This window comes from Spermophilus citellus, assembly GCF_964194105.1.
Source record: "Spermophilus citellus genome assembly, chromosome: 13".
Lineage (NCBI taxonomy): Eukaryota > Metazoa > Chordata > Mammalia > Rodentia > Sciuridae > Spermophilus > Spermophilus citellus.
This window is the reverse complement of record NC_138193.1, coordinates 9434851-9454849: the sequence shown is the minus strand read 5'-3', so window position 1 is coordinate 9454849 and position 19999 is coordinate 9434851. Positions and strand designations below refer to the sequence as shown.

Sequence of the window (19999 nt, the reverse complement as noted above, 5' to 3'; positions counted from 1 at the left end):
GACGGGGCCCGACGCCGGAGGAGGTGGTGGCCCAGGAGGAGGAAGCCGGAAGTGCATCGGACCGGGTCGGTCTGGGCGTTGCGGGATTGGGGCCTGGGATAGCTCGGCCCCGGGCAGCTGAGAAGCCCGTGACGGGGCGGAGCGGCGCCATTCCAGCCCTGAGGCCTGCTAACCGGTGAGAAGCAGGGGGCAGAATGGGGAGGGTCTTTTTTTCCGCGCAGGTTGTACCCCAAAGTGCCGGTCCCCGACCATCGGTGCCGGATCCCCGCGGCCCAGCCGCGTCCTCCGACCCCGGGCACCTTCTGGCCCCGACTGCGGGGTGCAGACATCCCATCACCAGTGGTCGATCCCCAGTACCTCCGCCCTCCCTGTCCCGGTGTGCCCAGACCCCATCTGGTCCCCGACCGTCTCTCTGCCTGGGTCCCGCATCTCTAATCCAGAGTCCCCCGTCCCCGCCCCCCGAATCCCGCAGTCCTCCAGCCTCCGCTCCGCCCTGGGTCCCACCCCCCACCCCCTGGTGTCGGCTCTTACAGCCTCGCGCCGGTAACCCAGTGCATCGCTCTCCTTCCCGGGACAGGGACAGGCAGGCTCTGCGCGCCCCGCGGAGGTCGGCGGCGACCAGCAGCGACCGCAGAGCGACGGTGGGCGGCCCCGGGCATGTATGCCCCTGGAGGCGCAGGGCTGCCCGGCGGGCGCCGGCGGAGGAGTCCGGGAGGCAGCGCTCTGCCCAAGCAGCCGGAGCGTAGCCTGGCCTCTGCCCTGCCTGGCGCCCTGTCTATCACTGCGCTGTGCACTGCCCTCGCCGAGCCCGCCTGGTTGCACATCCACGGAGGCACCTGTTCCCGCCAGGAGCTGGGGGTCTCGGACGTGCTGGGCTACGTGCACCCGGACCTGCTGAAAGGTGAGGGCGCCGTGCTCCTGCCCTCCGGGCCAAGGGGCGTGCAGTATTTGGGACTAGCTGAAGCAGAGATAATTGGGGGGAGGGGGTAGCACTTGGTTGAAGGAAACAACCCGTTCCTACTTGGTGTCCATGCCCACCAGGTGGCTCTGTATGGGGTCCGACCTCTAATTAATTCTAATGTTCTTCAGCTAAGCACCTACTCCTCACAGCCATGCTAATCCGGACTCCTTGTTATTTTAGGATTCTGCCCATGGAAGGGCGCTATATGTGGAGAAAAGATAAGGGTGCTAAGGGTCATGATTAGCCATACTCTTCTAAGGAACCTATGAGATACAGGAAAGCAGCTTTAGGTCAGCCTGATTGATGGAGAAAAAAAGGAACTTTTAATATGACTAGGTTTTTAAAAATATTTTAATTCTATGGTATTTGTACTTTTCTCAAAGAAAAAGGGGGTCCATGGCATTTTGGGTCATCAGAAGTCAGTTCCATTGCCAATAAACAGTTGGAATTTGGCTCCTGAAACTCTTATAAGTAGCCTAACTGAGGTAAAGTTGCTTTGTTGTTTTCTCATTCAGGTAGGCAGAAGAAAGTGACTGTTCTCTTTACTTGGCAAGGCAGGAGTTCAGAGCCCACAGAAGGGCCTGTCTCAAGAAGCTCTGTGGCTCATCCTGCCCTGTCCTACCTCCATTATAATGGGAGTAAAGGCTGTGTAGTCTGAGGGTAGGACTATACTATCTGATTTCTAAGCTAAAAATGGTCAGTGAACCCCCAAACATCCCTTATAAATATCACAGTTTATCACCCCATTTATCAACCATTCTTAAAAGTCTTCCTGTTTCCTTCTGTGCCTCTCCCTGGTTGTGATGTATTCCAGATATCTGCTGCCCCGGTATTAGAAGCCCTTCCTGTTAGATATCTGTATGTTGTCTCCTGAAGGATTCAAGCCCTGGAATTTGGTGAAAAGGTCCTATTTCCCCTCTGTGCATAGGGTCATATATCATATCTGCAGATCTATGCTGAGAAATCTTATTCTGTAGTAGCCTAATGCTGTCTTTCTCTGATCATTCTCTCTCTCTTTAATATTTATTTTTTAGTTGGACATGAATCATCTTTATTTTATTTATTTATTTTTATGTAGTGCTGAGGATCGAACCCAGGGCCTCGCACGCTACCACTGAGCCACAACCCCAGCCCTCTGATCATTCTCTTAATGTTTTGCTTCTCTTGAGTTTTAGAGGCTTTTGGATGGTTTTATAGAGAACAGGCTGGGGACTTCTGGTTTGCTTCCAGATTTCACCCTGAATGGTGCCCTGGCCTGGGTTGGCTCTTTAAAACCAATGGAGGCCTGGGGTGTGCAGCTTTTTCCATGTCGTGTAGCTGATGGCACAAGGGCAGTCAAATTTAAGTGAATCTGCATGATCTTCCCCTCAGCACATTCCCCCTGCATCTGCCTTCTGGGAAGTACAGTTGCCACCTTCCTACCACTTCCTCCAGGCCTTTTGCACTTCACCCCATGGGGTTTCAGGGGTTCTGTGTCACCTACAAACAGGGAGAGTTCATGGTGCTTCCTCTTTGAAGATCATCCTGGGTGTGGGAGTTCATAAAATTCACATGACCCAGGGAGAGGCAGTCTGGTCCCACATCCTTATTTCAGAAATCCAGGAAGCTGTGCCTCAAAACAGTGGCCTCAAGGCGACCCAGCTGGGTGCCTAGCCGAGACTCCCTCCGATCTGTGACACCAATGTACAGTGATTCTGTCTCTCATTTAAGGTTTTTATTCTGTTTTACTGTAACTGTCAAAGAATAATCTCACAAACCAGGCGTGGTTGCACACGCCTGTAGTCCCAGTGGCTGGGTAGGCTGAGATAAGAAGATCACTTAGGAGGCTCACAAGTTCAAAGTCAGCCTCAGAAAATTCGAGGCGCTAAACAACTCAGTGAGACCCTGTCTCTAAGTAAAATACAAAATAGGGCTGGGGTGTGGCTTAGTGGCCAAGTGCCCAAAGTTTAATTCTTGGCACACCCCTCCCCCCCAAAAAAAAAAAAAAAAAAGAATGACCTTGCCTTAGTGTGCATCCTTGTCAAAGGCATGTGAAAAATAAAAAGAAGTTCTTGGTGTATGTTCTCCTATGTTCACATATGTATTTACCCTTTCTAAGAAATTATGCAGAACAGATTTCATCTTACATAAAATCTGTTACCTTAACCTTTACATTACTTCTGCTGTGTGTTTAGAGGTCTTAGCCCATGGCTTGTTTCTGTGGCTTGCCCCTGTGGCTTGCCCGAGGCTGTCTCCTTGTCCAGTGCAAGCAGGAACACATGGTGTCTGTTCACAGGAGAGTTGGCAGTGGTGCTTTGTGAGCTGTCATAGAAACAGGAGAAGGCAAAGAATCAGGAAGTCCCTGATTGCTCCTCTTCTCCCTTTTCTTTACCTGTTGGTTTTGGTATCCAGTGAGCTTTCAGACATGTCGCATCCTGGGCGACCATGCTGATCCTCAGGACCTGACAGATAGCGAAACTTGACCTGGGGATATTTCCCATCTCAAGAGGAGCAGAGCTGCTGGGCACAGATGGATAGATGCTTCCAGGGGAAGAACAGACCTGCCAGGCTTCCTCGTGCCATGAGGAGTGGGGCAGGCCAGCTGGCCGCACCAGCGCCAGTGTTGGCATTATGTTAAGTACACTCTGTGTCACCTTTCGGTTTCTGCTAAACATCTTTTTTGGTAGGTACGGTCATCAGCCCCACTTCACAACCGTCTCAGCTCAGGTACATTGGGTAATCTGCTCAGGAACACACAGCTAACCTGGGTGGCATTAATGCCGAAATCCATTCTCTATTACCACCCGCCTTAGTGTGTTCAGTTTTGTTTCTTTCAGTCAGAGATGCCCAAGGCTTATCATTTCCCAGTTCTGGTTGAATTTTGATCAAAAGCCCAGCCAGAGCTGTGCTCTTTGTCCCCCTCTGCCTCAGTGATCAGGCTCAGGTTGGTGATCCCAAGGCAAAGCCACTCATCCTCCACTCGACCAAAGAGGCTTTACCAAGTGCAGCCCAGCTCAGAAGGTTCTGTCCTAAATTCTTCCATCCCCCAAGGGCTGCCTGCTCAACACATAGCTCTTGAACTCGGCTCTGGGTTCAGAGCAATATTCAGACCTGGGGAAGGGGTGACCCATACCCCCTTTCTGTCTCCCCAGTGAGGCCAGCAAGGACAGCTCCATGAAGAGCCTCAGGAAGCATCTTTGGAGAATGAGGAAGTTTGGAATTTGGAATCAGGTGACTCACGATTGACAGCAGCCACTGGAGGATCCAGGGCTTTCCTGAGAGGGCCTGTGTACCTGCGGGTGGTAATGAGGCAGCTGGCACTGCAAGGCCCTGCAGGGCCTGACCTTAGTCATCTGGACTAGCATCATTGCTGTCTACGGGAAAGACCTGGCTGGACACTAGAGGGCCCTGTTGGAGGCCTGTCTGAGATGTGTCTAGAAGCTAAGAAAGTCAGTGAGGAGAGGCTGGCAGGTAGGACCATGCACACAGAGAGGGACTGGGACAGTGGGGAAGTGCCTCTAACTCACAGGGACCTGAGGAGGAGGAGGGAGGTGGGACAACAGCAGGAAGCTGGTCAGAAGCCACTATAGCCTTCCTGCCTACAGCCCACATGGGTCAGGAGGGGGTTAGAGTAATGGGCAGGTAGACAGGAAGAGCCAGGGCCTTCAAAACAAATCCAGCCCTGTGACTCACCAGTGACCTTGGGCAAAGTCAGCTCCCTGGGATCCTATTACATAGCAGCTGCCTTCTTTCCTGGTGATTCGAGGGGACAGTCAAGCAGTGTTTAACAAAATAAACAGGCTAGAGCACAACTGGAAGACGGGGTGTGTGTTTCACCAGAGTATGGTGGACCTAACCACTGCTTGGATTTAAAGTCAGGGCCTTGCCCCACGTGCCTTCCTCTTCCACAAATAAAGTCACACCTACATAACCCTTGGGGCCTGTGTCTCTAGTCCTCCTCTGGAGAGAGAGCAGGTACAGTTGCCTGCCTTGCCTGCTGCTGTGTAGAAAGGGAAGCAAGACACAGTAAGGCCGTGTCCCCAGGGAAAACTCTGAACTGAGTCCTCAATGGTCTGGGATAACTCTGCTGCCTTTCTGTGTGCCGAGACCTCTCAATGAAAGTCCCATCAGAGACATGGCAGCAGGCTCCTGGATCATCCATTATTGTCATGCAAAAGGAAGTTCACAATTTCTTTCTTCTGAAATCTTAGGGCATGGGCTGGGGATATAGCTTAGTTGGTAGAGTGTTTGCCTCACATGCACAAGACCCTGGGTTCGATCCCCAGCACTGCAAAAAAAAAAAAAAAAAAAAAAAACTAAGGAAATTTAGGAGGCTATCCAGTGGAGATAAGCATGTACATGAAATCTTAGGGCTTCCTCACAGCTTTGGGGTGTAGAAAGGCAGCTGGCAAATCTGCCTGAGGTTCAGATGGAAAGCCCCTTCTCTGAGCCACGCTGTGGTTCTGATGAGTGAGCCCTCTGTCTGATTTTAGTGGACACCTCTTCTGACCCACACATGACAACTGTGTGGTCCAAAAAGTTGGTGTAAGAAAAACACACTGGGTGATGTTGCTGTGGCCCAGTTGTAACAGCCCCTGACAATAACAGAACAGGTGGCTGCTCTGTCATTGGCAAGGAATCAGCTGGCCCTTCATTGCACCCTGTGACTGGGACAGAAGCAGATATTATTGCTTTCATTTGATCCATGAGAGAAAGAGGCTGAGGGCAGTCAAGTACTTGCTCAAGGTAACCTGCAGGTCCAGAATCTTCCTGGTGTCCTGACCATTACCCAGAACTGGACTCCTGGCCCACAGTGCTGCAGAGGCTCAAACACCACATGAAGCAGATTCTGCCCAGTACGTCCCCATATGAGCACTTCCGGTTATTTAATGACCCTAACCTTTCTTGCCTTTCTTTTTTCCTTGAGTTTTCCTGCTGCAAGCTATTCCTTTAGCAGCCCAGCAAGCTGCTGCTGAGGACGCTCTGGCAGCATTTGTCAGCCCCTGACCCCTTCACTCCAGGCGCCTCTTTAGGATTTGATTGATTATCTCCGTTAGGGAAAATAAAGTAGCTGACTGGGGCTCAGTGATTCCAAGCAGCACAGGGCAGGGTGTGAAGTCACTCTGACCTGGAGAAAATCACTTAATTCCTGGGGCCCTGACTCCTCATCTGAGCTGGGTGATGAACCACCCCCAGGTGGTGGCAGGATGAACTAAGAAAACATTAGACTCTGGGTGTGCTGGCTCTTCCCTCAGGGGTATGCGGGGCACCTCCCTCCGTGTTTGTCTCTGGCCAGGGGCTGGTGGATATCTGGAAGGGGGGGAATCCTCTGTGAAGCTTTAATCACGTGCATATTTTCCTTATTACTAAAATAAATGTATTTTGAACCCCAGGCATATAGAAATGTATATAATAGGTGCACATTTTTTAATTTTTTTAGTTGTCAAAGGACCTTTATTTTTAATCTTTATTTTGTTTTTATGTGGTACTGAGAATCAAACCCAGTGCCTCACACATGCTAGGTGAGTGCACTATCACTTGAGCCACATCCCCAACCCCAATAGGTGCACATTTTTGAGGATAATAAAATGAGCATCCTATGCTCACCAGTGAGCAGAAGCAGCAAAGCAGTCTTTTTGAAGCCCCGCAGATCCCTTTCTTCACTCGTTGCCTGGCTGCATTGAGTAACGGCAAGTAGAACCCAATGAGACCTGCTGTAGAGCAGCCTACCTCTTCCAGGGCATTCCTGGAAGCAGCAGAGGACATTCGCGTCCGGCCACATCCCCCCAAGTACTGCACAGACCCTGAGGAGAGCCATCTCAGCTACTAGCAGTAATCAGAGCAAAGCAGGGGCAGCCCCTGCCTCCTAGGCATTTCTTTCATGGAGGGCTGTGGGGTTTGGGACTCCTGCAGCCCTGCCACGCTGTCTCAGCTGTGCAGGGGCTGGATGCACTACAGGCTGGTCCAGCTATGGGCAGAGCTCTCGCTCCCTGGCAGTGTGCCGCCGTCACTGGGGCTGGCTGTTCAGGCCCCAAACAGATGGTCAGCAGATGAGATCATGACATCCCTAAAGGCAGCTCAATGAGTGACCCAAAGCCAGATGGAAGCACATGAACCTTGTCCTGGTCCAGCTAGCATTTGAATGAAGAATTCTGAGCCTGAGGTAGGGTATACCTGTCAGTCACAAAGGTCCAGCGCCTCCCTCTGCCCAAGACCCCATGATGGGGCAACTGCTGGGTTGAGTCGGCTTTCTTGGGTTTGGGTCCCCTGCCCCTCACTCCTGGACTTTTCTTTCATCCTTCCACCTTCCTCTGGGATCTGGGACAGTATTTCTTGGAGAGAAGGCTTGGACCATGTGCTCAAGGGTTACCTGCACTGCTTGTCAAAATCCAGATTTCTCAGCCCTGTTCCAGACGTAGAAATCAGACCTCTGGGGGCCTGGAAACATGCTTTCAACCAGCACCCAAGATACATCGATGTGTATGAGGGCTTGATTATCACCACCCATAGACTCATCCTGACCAAGATTTGGGAAGAGATCCTGTACCCTGAGTCTGGCCAGCCTTTTCCAGGTTTTTTAAATCGTTTGTTGACCTGTGGCCTGAATGAAAGAGCTGGCCAACACCTGGAAGAGTGGGGAGGGGAAATTAAGGCCCATGACTTTCTTTAGTTTTGCTGTACTGGGTATTAAACTCAGTGGGGCTCGACCACTAAGGTACATCCATACACCCCAACCTTTTTTTTTTTTTTTTTGGTACCAGGGATTGAATCTAAGAGTGCTTAACCATTGAGCCACATCCCCAGCACTTTTTTTTTGTATGTGGTGCTGGGGATTGAACCCATGGCCTTGTGCATTCGAGGCAAGTACTTTACCAACTGAGCTATATCCCCAGCCCCCCTAGCACTTTTTAGTTTTTTAAAATATTGAGACAGGGTCTTGCTGTCACTTAGGGCCTTGCTAAATTGCTGAGGCTGGCTTTGAACTTGCAATCTTCCTGCCTCAGCCTCCTGAGCTGCTGGGATTACAGACATGGGCCACTGCACCTGGCTCCCTAACCTTTTTTTTTTTTAATTTATTTTTTTATTTTTATTTTTAAAATTTTGAGACAGGGTCTTCTACCACGCGGCCTGCGCAGTGGTTTCATTAATGAGGTTCTAGGCATAAAGTTAGTTAGAAGAGATCGAAATAAAACACACAGACTCAGTTACCTTATTTCTATTGCTCCCCTCTCTGGTTCCCTCCTCTAACCGCCCAGCAGGGCAGCAAGGATTACTCAGGGCTAGCAGGAGAGAGAGAGTTTGAATATGCCTGGGAGTAGCCTTTTATTGGGGAACAAGAGATTCAGGGGAGAATTCCATCCAATGAAGGTTGAGGGGGGGGCTGCACTCCAAGGTCAGGGTCAGTGATTGGGTCTCCGGGGTCAGTGGTCAGGCACACCCCCACACGGATGGGCTCTCTCATCAGGAAAGGGCTGGGAAAGCTTCGACACAGCCAAAGCGCCTCAGACCCTTAACGGGAGTCACCCAATCACGTGTTAGAATGGCTTCCCACAGGGTCTTGCTAAATTGCCCAGGCTGGCCTCAGACATGCAATCCTCCTCCCAAGTAGCTGGGATTACAGATAGGTCAGCAAAATCCATTTTCTTCCCCCCACCCCCAGTACTTAGGATGGAACCCAGGGCCTCATGTGGTAGGCAAGTGCTCTACCACTGGTGTACATCCACAGCCCTTTTTATTTTGAGATGGGTTCTCACTGACTGAGACTGGCATTAGACTTGGGATTCTCCTGCCCCCAACTTCCCAAGAAGCTGGAATGACAGACATGTGCCACTATGCCTGGTCATTTTCAACTTTTATTAATACTTAAAATACTTAATAAAGATCTGACTTCTTTTGGGATCAGACTGTATTTTATTCTGTGCTTCTAGAAGCTTTGGAAGTTTGCATGGCTATCAGAACAGTGTTGTGTAGTTAACAAATGATGCTAAAGTTCTGTGAGGAAGAGTAAATCCCTGTTTCGGACGCCTGGTTGTCGTCACCCTGGGACCTGCCTTCACCATGGCTCTGAATATTGCTCTGCCTCCCCATCTTCTCTTTCCTTTGTTCTCTCTCATTTAGGGGGAGCATGCGTGCACCTTGGCGACGTCTATTAATTTCTGAGCCTTTTGGGGCTTTGTGGTGTGAATCTAGTTTCATAATTTCATTTCCCAGCCCCCTTCTCTTTGGGTCTATGCTTTGTTAAAAAGTCTTGTTCTGTAGGGTTCAGGGAGGGAGTGAAAGCAAATGGGCCAGTGCTGTCTACTGTCTTTCTGCATCATTTAATACTTTCTTTTAGTTACTGATTTCTCTAAACACCTTCAACTTTTCCCCCTTTTCATTTTATTTATTTTTCATTGTGGTAAAATTTTAAAAGAACAAAATTTACCATTTTAGCTGGGCATGGTGTTGCACACCTGTAATCCCAGCAGCTCAGGAGGCTGAGGCAGGAGGATTGCAAATTCAAAGCCAGCCTCAGCAACTTAGCAAGGCTCCTAAGCAACTTAATGGGTCCCTGTCTCAAAATAAAATATAAAAAAGGGCTAGGGTTGTGGTTAGGTTAAGCACCCTGGGTTCAATCCCTGGTATAAAAAATTCTTTTTTGGGGTTGGGGATGTGGCTCAAGTGGTAACACGCTCGCCTGGCGTGCTTGCGGCCCGGGTTCGATCCTCAGCACCACATACAAACAAAGATGTTGTGTCCGCCGAAAAACTAAAAAATAAATATTAAAAAAAATTTTAAAAAATAAAATAAAAAAGAAATAAAAAATTCTTTTTTACTATTTTAACCATTTTTGGTGTTCAGTTCAATGACATAAAGAATGTTCACACGTTGTACAAACATCACCACTGTTCTTTCCAGAATTTCCTCATCATCCCATATTGAAACTCTACACATTATAAAACACGATACTCTCCCTGGCATTCCACTTTCTGTCTTTAGGAATTTGACTATTTCGGGTGTCTCATATAAGGGAACTCAGACAGTATTTGTCCTGGGTTTGCTTATTTCACTTACTATCTTCAGGTTCAACTTCTTTTTGGTACAAAAGGGAAGGAATAAGTAAGTAGAGGGTCAATATTGACTGATCTCTGGCCTTAGCCTTTCTGTCTCTGCTCAGGTGACAGTGGGCTTTCCCCACAAGCCCCAAGCATCCTTTAGCAGAATGGGTTAACATACCACATTCATTAATTGCCAGGACCTTTAAAAACACTGAGAAGTACAGGGGAATGCTGCACGAAGAGTCTTAAAGGTGCATGGGAACACGGACCCAAGGTTCCTGTCTGCAGCTGTGGAGGTTGTCCCTCTGCAGACCAGTTCATGCAAGAGCCAAGCCAGTGTCCTCTAGGGCTCCCTGGCTTCACAGGATGGTGGGGGTGGGGTGCTGCCCATGCCAGGGTGTGATTGGGGCCTGAAGCTTTGGTTCTCCTCCCACAGATTTCTGCATGAACCCCCAGACAGTGCTGCTCCTGCGGGTCATTGCTGCCTTCTGCTTCCTGGGCATTCTGTGCAGCCTCTCCGCCTTCCTTCTGGATGTCTTTGGACCCAAACATCCAGCCCTGAAGATCACACGTCGCTATGCCTTTGCCCATATCCTCACTGGTAAGCCCAGGGCCTGCTGTCCTAGGGGAGGACCCGGCCCAGAGTGGGAATGGCAGGTGGGACTCACTTCTGCAAGCAGACATCACTCCAGGTGCTCTAGAGTGCCGAGCTCTTGCCCTCAGAGCACTCACTGGGTGTTAGCAGCTTGCTCCAGCCATTTGCAGATGGACTTGCAGGGAGCACGAGCCTGCTGGGCACTGCTGGAGACAGGGGATAGTGTTAGAATCCTGCGAGAAACCCCTCAGCTCTCCAAAAATAGCAGCTGAAGCTGACTCGAGCTTAGGACCTGGAAAGAGCAAGGAAGGAACCAGGCCACAGCCCTGTACTTCCCCTGAGAGCACAGCGGGCTCTCCTTCTCTGCAGGCCGGCCTTTGCAGGAGGCTGGGCTGGTGTGTGTGTTTGGTTTAATGGTAGTGCCAGCCAACTGTAGCTCCCACATTTTATGTTCTTTTTTTTTTTTTTTTTTTAGTTGGACACAATACCTTTATTTTATTTATTTATTTATTTTATGTGGTGCTGAGGATCGAACCCAGTGCCTCATACATGCGAGGCAAGCACTCTACCACTGAGCCACAATCTCAGCCCTTATATTCTTATATATTCTTTTTAGGTCCCCAGCATACCCAGGCACCTTAGTATCCCAACTGCAAATTCTTTAGACAGAGAATCTGCCTGGTCTAGTCGGAGTCAGATAGCTGTTCCTAGCCCTGGGCCGTAGAACTCCTTGCAGGGCCTGGGGCCAGGTAGGCTCCTACTTAGAATGGAGCAAGAGGCTGTGATTGGTCCTCAAGCATCCTAGCCACAGGGCATCTGCTAATCCCCCTTCTTGCTGTCCCTCTGTCCCCCAGTCCTGCAGTGTGCCACCGTCATCGGATTTTCTTACTGGGCTTCTGAACTCATCCTGGCCCAGCAGCAGCAACATAAGAAGTACCATGGCTCCCAGGTCTACGTCACCTTTGCAGTTAGCTTCTACCTGGTGGCAGGAGCTGGTGGAGCCTCAATCTTGGCCACCGCAGCCAATCTTCTGCGCCACTACCCTACAGAGGAAGAAGAGCAGGCTCTGGAGCTGCTGTCTGAGATGGAGGAGAACGAGCCCTATCCCGCAGAGTATGAAGTCATCAACCAATTCCAGCCACCCCCTGCCTACACACCCTAATGCCAGCTGGGCTCTTCCTCCACAGCCCCTCCCCCAGTGCTGCAGCTCCTCTCACACCCAGAGGGCCTGCTTCCCCAATAGGCCTCACCAGTAGGACCCTGACCATCCTCACCAAACCTTCCCCAGGAGAGATTCTGCCTTTAGGGTTGTCCATGTGTCCCTCCTCCCAAAAGCTGGGATTCAGCAACTTTATATAATGCCTTCTCCTTTCTGCCACCCTCTGTTCCCTTCCGTTCACTAGTCACTACCAACCAGGGATGGTCAGACAAGTATTCCCCCATTGTGGGCCACATCTTTGGGACCAGGACTCCCTGGGGAGCTGCTAATAGTGGACATTCCCAGAGAGAGAAATTGTCAACAGGGCCCAAGAAAGAAAGGGGACCATGTTGGCAGACTCGAGTCACCAGGCTCTGAGCTTGTTCCGCAGCTGTGGCTCCTTGTTGACCACCTCCTTCCTCCTTGGAGTGCCCTAGTCCCAGGCTGTCCACTCCCTGGATTCTCTGCACTTTAGTCTTTGGACTTCTCCTTGTGGGAGAAGGAACCACCATCATCGGGGAGTAGAGGGCCGCCCTCCCTGCCCACCCTGGCTTCTGTGGTGGGAGCCAGGCAAGGAGAGCAGGACCTGGCAGGAGCCCGCGCCTTCTGGTGCCTGTATAGGACCAGCGTGAAGGGGACTCCATCTCCCAGCCCCTTCGCCTTTTAAAATGAAAGGAAAAAACAAAACCAAGCAACAACCACCATATTCTGTTTTTAAAATAGGGACAAGGCTGTTATCATTTTTCAGAAATGAATCCCATCCCTTTTGGCTCTGCAATAGTTTGGACCACAGCTCCTTCTGAGCCCTGGTGGCCCTCCCTGAGTATCTCCCAGAAGAATGCAGCCCCTCTCTCCTGGCTCCCTCCTCCCAGTAATGGCGGCTCCCTGGGGCCTTCCTGTGGAACCATTGCTGCACGCCTCAGAGGGCTGAGGACTGTGGCCTGGCTGGCTGGCCAGCGTGGTGCTCCTCAGGACTGCAGCACTGAGACGGAACCTGGCCTCAGCTCAGGAACAGGGGCCACAGCAGGGCAGGACCCTCCTGTCTCCACATAGGAACTCCGACCAGGCAACAGGCCTGCCTACAGCCTTCAGACTCCGTGTGTCCCCTAGAATGTGACTTGGGCTACAGCTCGCTGCATGCCCCTGCCCCCTTCTTGAATGTACTCTGGTCGCAGTGTGCTCCTGGCTCTTTGTTGCCCTCCATCGCTCTGGCTACGCTGTTTGCTCTAGATCTAGCAGAATTTTCTGCCTGAGACCTGGAGTATCACATGGGGAAAATGGGAGACACCCCCAGCCTGGATTCAGACGACTGAGCTTCCGTACTCAGTTCTCTGGAGCCATGTCCAGTGCTGAGCTAAAAAGGGAACATATTCCAGTCTCCTCCCATCCTTGAGGTGATAAGCAGTTGGAGCAAGAATGCAGAATGGATGCTGCCATTGAGCTGTGGCAGAAGGGGACTGTCATGCCCCTGGCCGCCTTTGGCCAGAATGACCAGGGATGTCTGGACAAATGCTTGTGTGGGTGAGGACCATGTCTGCACACGAGTGAGTGGCTGCTTGGAGTTCACTGCTGTGATGCCAAAGCGTGCCCTGAGGTGATGCCCCCACTCCTGCACACCCGTCCCGTAGGCAGGAGAGGCTGCCGAGTGATGCCTGAGCACAGAGCCAAGGAGCTAAATTAATAAGTCTGTCAAGTCCTGAGTTTGTCATTGGCAGGTTTCTGAGGTGTGGCCAGCTCTTTCTGAGTGTGGGTGTCTGAGCGAGCAGGCCAGAAGGCCAGGCACCAAACTCGCATGCCAAAGTGAACGGTCATCTTGTAAGGCCTGGGCACGGCCCTATGGACCGTTCCACATGATTTGGAACCCACTCTTTATTGGCTTCCCATGCCTCTGGCCTTTCTTTCCCTGCCATCCTGACACTGATAGTTTGTCATAAAAAGCCCTCTGGTTGTGTTTTTCTTTTCTAGGAAAAAAAAAATTAAAACGCAAAACAAAAAACAGAAACTACAGATAAGAATGTAAGTGCCAATGACTGCCTGTCATTTTTCTGTCACAATTTTCCCAATTTGATCTGTTCCCTTCCTCTCGGAAAAGCAGAGGACATAGATGAGGCTTGTGATTTAAAACAGTGAGAAGGGACTTGGCGTGTGCCTGCTTCATGACATTTGTACCTCCAGGGGCCTCCTAGCCCTGACACCTTTCTCACAGGGAACTTCCAAGCCCTTCAGCTAGACACAGTCGATGGCCCCCCAGCCCTTTCTCCCTGCCTCCCCTGGGGTGCTGCAGGAGAGCTGTTGAACCTCACTGTGGGGAGGAAGGCTTCAGCTGTGGCTGCAGAAGAGCCGCCCTTTCATTGATGCCATAGGATGCAATGCTGACGGAGGCCTGGGAGTAAGTGGTTCCAGGATGACCTGCAGGAGGCGTTTCCAGGTGGTGCTGGGAACTAGTGTTGCTCACACTCCATTCTCTCCACCCACAGCCTGGGCCCCAGTGTATGTGACAGTCAGAGGGCTTAGGGCTTCCTTGGGGAGCGACCGATTTAGGTGGTCTTTTTTTTTTTTTTTTCTGCGAAGAGTACACATCTTTATTAGGAGCTGGGAATTTGTTCTCTTCTGCCTGCTCAGACATTCATATGAAGGGTCCCTTGTGTTATGCACAAATCACCATTAGCCTCCCTGAGAAACACGGTGATTGGCAGGATCCTGTCTCCCGGGATTTTGATGTCCTTAGTTCAGGAGATGGCCTTGTGCCTTGTGGAGGGAAATGAGGTGTCTGCTGGACAGCTAGAAACAGCGCCGTTCCAGAGGAGAGGACAGGCAGCTTCAGGGGGAGAGGACATTCCCACCAAGGGGATGGCAAGGACAACACCCACTGGGGACCAGGATCTGGTGGGAGAAGGGGCGAAGGCCCATGGAATGCCCTAAAAGCCACAGGGAGAGGGAAGGGGGGCACCCAGCTCCCTGGGCATGACAGTGTGAAGGAGGGCCTCGTGGTGTAAAATGTGAGAAGGTGGGATAGATGGGACTGACACCCCAGTAGGAGGGGAAGCAGCAGTCAGAGCCAGGGGCTAGGTAGGGACCCAATAACCCCAGTCCTTGCAAATCCGCTAGCATTCATACTCCACAGTTGGAAGGTGGAGTCAACTGCGGACCTCGGTGGGGCACTAAAAAGCCCTTGGGAAACAGGAAGTGGTGGTTGCCAAGGGGAAAGGATGTCCTCACCACACACCCAGAGGATCTCCAGCTGGCATCTCACCCACAGTTGTACATGCTCTGGGTCACTATGCTAATGAGACACAAGGTTCTATAGGGAGACACAAAGGAACTAATAAACTTCCTGGCCCTTGTTTTCAAATAGCCTGCAGTCTTCCTCTTTGTGCAGTTTTTTGTGGGAGTAGCACTTTGATGGAGGTTGGGCAGTGTGTGGAAGAAAGAACGTGACCACTTTTTGATGGGTGCACGGGCGTGAAGGCACTCTGTTAGGGATAGAGGTTTGGGAACTAAGAACTACTGGGTTCCTCACTGTAGTGCTTGACTTCACTGCTGTGGGAGAAGACAGCTCCCTCAGCAACGAGTTCACTGATCCCAGTGATGGAGGACTGGCCTGCACATTTGACTGCGCAGGACATGTGGTGGTGAAGGACAGGTGGAGAGACTCGTCAGCTTAAGCATGTGGGAATGGTTAATTGTGTTACGGCTTGTTTCAGGAGCTGTACAGGTCCCTGAGAGTGGGACCTGAGGGGTGCAGAGCCTGTAGGCAGCCCTGTTGAAAGGTTCCTGTCCTTGTCTCTAGAAAATGGCAACTGGCCCTGTAAGGAACCTTCTCTGTGGTGAGATGGCCCCGATGATGCCCGCTGTGTTCCACCTGCCTGCTGTGTTCCACCTGTCTTGGGGCGCTGTCGTTCAGATTTCCAGTGCCTCCCCTATTGGTGGAGAGTTAGCTTCCGGAATCACCTTGGGGTGGTTGGTGTAGGCTTTGTTGTAGTGGGAAGAGGGTGTTCCTTATTCTTTCCCACTTGTTTGCCTCATGATCGACTTGGGGCAAGGGAAATTTGCACATGTGAGCACACATATACAATTTCTATTATGTTAACAGGCCTTTCTTGTCCTTAGGTTCATTAGGCCAGAGGGTCAACATTCATTCACCAAATATACTGGACCCAATGCGGAGGGTGCAGGATATTAACACACAGCCCCATCCTTGAGGGCTTTCCAATCCAGATGCCAGGCAGCAGGAAACCTGAAAGTCAAGGAAGGGGCTTCCTGAGGCAGAAGAAACTTCATGGGGGCTTGAAGAATGGGTGAGATTTGTTGAGAGAATGCTGGGATTCATGGCGGGGAAGTAGAAGAGGGAAGGGTGTGGCTTTGGGGAGTACTGAGCTGCTGCCCTTCAGCAGTAGTGACATCCACTGGAGAGGTGGAACAGGTCATTAGGTGGAAGGACCCAGAGGGCTGGGAACTGCAGAGTTACTGCCAGGTACTAACAGCTGCAAGACACAGAACTCAAATGGGCCTTCATGTAAATGGGATTTATTGGTTCCTATAACTGCAAAGCTCAGCGTGGTTCAGGAGGTTTGGCTGGGTCCAGGGACTCAAGCAATGACAGGAGACATGACTTCTCACATGCTTTTGCTCCATTTTTCTGCTTAAGCCAATTCCCCAAACATGGCCGACAGAGGCCCTAGGCTCACACTGACCTCTTTATTTAAGGTACTGGAATGACTGATCTCTGCCCAACTTTCCCTGATTGAGGACTTGGACTATCATCCTGTGTCCTGGTTGATGGTTGCCTGTGGGATCTTGGATTCAATACCACTGTTTGTGGTTGGGATGTGTGAGCACAAGGGCCAGGCCTCAAGGAAGCAGAAATCCTGGCTGGCAGGAGCCTTTGAAATGGAGATGACGGCCTGTAAGACCTATCCTTGAATAGAAATGGACCTTAAAGTCAGGCCTACCCCTCTCAGTGGGCAAGCCGAGCCTTGCTTTCACCAATCCTGTCTCAGGAACTGTTTCTTTTGCTTCTCTCCTCCCCTAGCCCCTGCTTCCTGCTCTGACTCTCCTGACTTGTTCTCTCTAAGCTCAGTGCTTTGTTGGAGTAGTGCTTGGTATTCCTGAAGACATAACTTGGCACACATCCTGGCTTTTTGGGGTAACCACCCACCTAACACCAGCCCCACTCCATATCTCCATCCTGAAGTCAACCTGAGGGGATGGGGAGGGAAAAGGCAGGAGTAGACTCCAGGCAGTGGGGTTGGTATCGAGTGCCTCCATTAGGGTACATTTTTGCATTAATTCCTCAGAACTCCTGAAATTTCTGCTGATCTTGGGATGTTGCTGTTTTACTTTGGTTTCTCCAGAGAAACAGAACCACTAAGATGTGAATACATTCAGAAAGAGACTTATTCTAAGAAATGGGCTCACACAATGGTGGAGGTTGACAAGCTCCCAGATCTGCAGGATCAGGAAGTGAGAGGAGCAAGCCCGCAGTGGGACGTTCTAGTCTGATGGCTGGCAGGATTGAGGACTGGAAAAGTTGACCCGGGATGTCATTGGCCTTGTGGCTTCACATACAGCCTGGTCTTGATGACAATGACAGGTGTTCTCATGAACTGTTTTGAGCTGCTATCTGGGAGTGTTGCCAAAAGTCCAATTTTGAGAAAGAGGAAAAAGAAGGTTTATTGCTTTGCTAGCAAAGGAGAAACACAGGGGACTTGTGTCCTTAAGGCTGTGATTCTGCCCATCAGCAGGAAAACGGGGCTTTTAAAGAGGTGACTCAAGGGCTACATTCCACTGTTCTGTGTTGGAGTTTGATTCACTTGTTAATTTGAGAGTCATTTCTGAGATCATCTGGTTCCATTTCCAAAGTCTGGATTACTTTGTTCCTGTGATGGATGTGCACTCACGGACAGATAAATCTGCCTAGGATGAGGAAAAAAGGCAATCCTGTTTCCCCCGAGATTAGGAAAGGGGAGAGATTAAGAAGGAACTAGGAGAGAGGAAGACAAAGAACATGTCTATTTTTAAAAATTAAATTATTTATTTATTCCAATTTGTTATACATGATGGCAGAATGCAATTCATTTCATATTATACACACAGAGCACATTTTTTCAAGTCACTGATTGTACACAAACTATTTTCACACCATTCGTGTCTTCAAACATGTACTTAGGGTGATGATGTCTGACTCATTGCACCATCATTCCTACCTGCTTTCCCCTCCTCTCCCTCCCTCCCCTTAGCCCTAAAGTTCCTCCACCCCACATCCCCATTATGGATCAGCATTCTCTTATCAAATAAAACATTCAGCCTTTGTTTTTTTGGGATTGGCTTGCTTCACTTAGCATTATGTTCTCCAACTTTATCCATTTACCTGCAAATGCCATGATTTTATTCTCTCTTAATGCTGAGTAATGTTCCATTGTATATATATGCCAATGTTTCCCTATCCATTCATCTACTGGAGGGCATCTAGGTTGGTTCTATAATTTAGATATTGTAGATTGTACTGCTATAAACATTGATGTGGCTGTGTCCCTGTAATATGCTGTTTTTAAGTCCTTTGGGTATAAACCGAGGAGTGGGATAGCTGGGTCAAACGGTGGTTCTGTTCCCAGTTTTCCAAGGAATCTCCATACTGCTTTCCAGATTGGCTGCACCATTTTGCAGTTCTACTGGCAATGTATGAATGTGCCTTTTCCCCCACATCCTCGCCGACATTTATTGTTGTTTGTATTCTTGATAGCTGCCATTCTGACTGGAGTGAGATGAAATCTTAGTTTTGATTTGCATTTCTCTAATTTCTAGAGATGTTGAACATTTTTTTCATATGTTTGTTGATTGATTGTATATCCTCTTCTGAGAAGTGTCTGTTCAGTTCCTTGGCCCGTTTATTGACTGGGTTATTTGTTTTATTGGTGTTAAGGTTTAAATGCTTTATATATATCCTAGAGATTAGTGCTCTATCTGATGTGCTCCCATTCTGTAGGCTCTCTATTCACCTCACTGAGTGTTTCTTTTGCTGAGAAGAAGCTTTTTAGTTTAAATCCATCCCATTTAATGATTCGTGGTTTAATTCTTGCACTATAAGAGTCTTATTAAGAAAGTTGGGGCCTAATCTGACATGATGGAGATTTGGACCTACTTTTTCTTCCATTAGGTGCAAGGTCTCGTTTAATTCCTAGGTCCTTGATCCACAGAAGCATGACCATTTAAAAGTAAGTTGCAGCCAGGCACCATGGCACATGCCTATCATCCCAGCAGCTCAGGAGGCTGAGGCAGGAGGATTGCAAGTTCAAGCCAGCCTCAACAAAAGAAAGGCACGAAGCAACTCAGTGAGACTCTGTCTCTAAATAAAATACAAAATAGGGCTGGGGATGTGATTCAATGGTTCAGTGCCTGCGTTCAGTCCCCGTACCAAAAAAAAAAAAAAAAAAAAAAAAAAAAAAAAAGTTGCAGTGGCAGATCAGCAAGGGCTGTATCAAAGCATAAAGTGGAACATGATGACCCTGACCCTGCCTGCCTTGAGGAAAGAGGCTTCCCAAACTGAGGGGCTTGATGAAGACTGGAAGCGCTTTCCATCCTGAATAACAGATGCCTGGATCTAATGCACACTCTGAAGGAAAGAAAAGCACTTACTGCTGTGCATTGGCTGGTAACTGGAGCCCAGGGATTGCATCAGACTTGGGAGAAAAAAAAAAAAAAAACAGTACTTGGGAGAAAGAGATCAGAACACAGACCTGGAAGCTGACAGCCACCGGCTGCTCAGGGCCCTCCAGCTTGTCCTGGGGGATGATCTCTACACATGATGCTGCTAAGACAAGAACAGGTGCTTCTCCTAACTGTCTGCCATGGCCTCAAAGTGGGAACCATGGTCTTTAGTCTGGGATCTGGAACCTGCAGGCTATGAGGAAGGGCCCAGGGCGGGTAGGGCATATGCTGAGGGACATCCAGAGAACAGTGTACAGGGCGGGTTGTGCTGCTGGCTGCTGGAAGTGTGTGGTGGGTCATCTCCCTGGGCAGCAGGCGGAGCTGGAGACCAGCACCTAGGAAGGGTACTCGGTATGCGCTCCAGGCAACACCTAGGAGGGAGGAGAAGAGGAGCTTGGTGTGTGGGGGTCGGATTGCATAGTCAGGACAAAGACCTCAGCTGACTCTGCAGAGTTCTGGAACTGGGAGGGACTTCAGAGTTGTCCTAATACCCCAGGTTCAGCCAGGCATGAGATATGGAT

At 50.0% G+C, this 19999-nt stretch overlaps 1 protein-coding gene across 3 annotated transcripts; it reads left to right on the top strand.

The window, feature by feature from the left end:
• The first annotated feature begins 9 nt into the window (after nucleotides 1–9).
• On the top strand, nucleotides 10–13786 carry TMEM127 (transmembrane protein 127). Of its 3 annotated transcripts, none has more exons than XM_081265515.1 (4): nucleotides 19–175; nucleotides 578–901; nucleotides 10415–10579; nucleotides 11428–13786. In XM_081265515.1, exons 2-4 carry the CDS (start codon nucleotides 658–660, stop codon nucleotides 11733–11735), a joined length of 717 nt encoding a protein of 238 aa, XP_081121641.1. In that variant the 5' UTR covers nucleotides 19–175; nucleotides 578–657; the 3' UTR covers nucleotides 11736–13786. The 3 variants fall into 3 exon arrangements, with proteins under 3 accessions (XP_081121643.1, XP_081121641.1, XP_081121642.1); XM_081265516.1 differs by having other exon boundaries at nucleotides 22–175; nucleotides 534–901; XM_081265517.1 differs by lacking the exon at nucleotides 578–901 and having other exon boundaries at nucleotides 10–175.
• The last annotated feature ends 6213 nt before the right edge of the window (nucleotides 13787–19999 follow it).

Excerpts from the sequence above, each read along its gene's own strand:
- TMEM127 (XM_081265515.1), top strand. The coding sequence starts at position 658 with ATGTATGCCCCTGGAGGCGCAGGGCTGCCCGGCGGGCGCCGGCGGAGG. Across the intron at positions 902-10,414 it reads GCACCCGGACCTGCTGAAAG|ATTTCTGCATGAACCCCCAG; the intron begins GTGAGGGCGCCG and ends CTCCTCCCACAG. Across the intron at positions 10,580-11,427 it reads CTTTGCCCATATCCTCACTG|TCCTGCAGTGTGCCACCGTC; the intron begins GTAAGCCCAGGG and ends TCTGTCCCCCAG.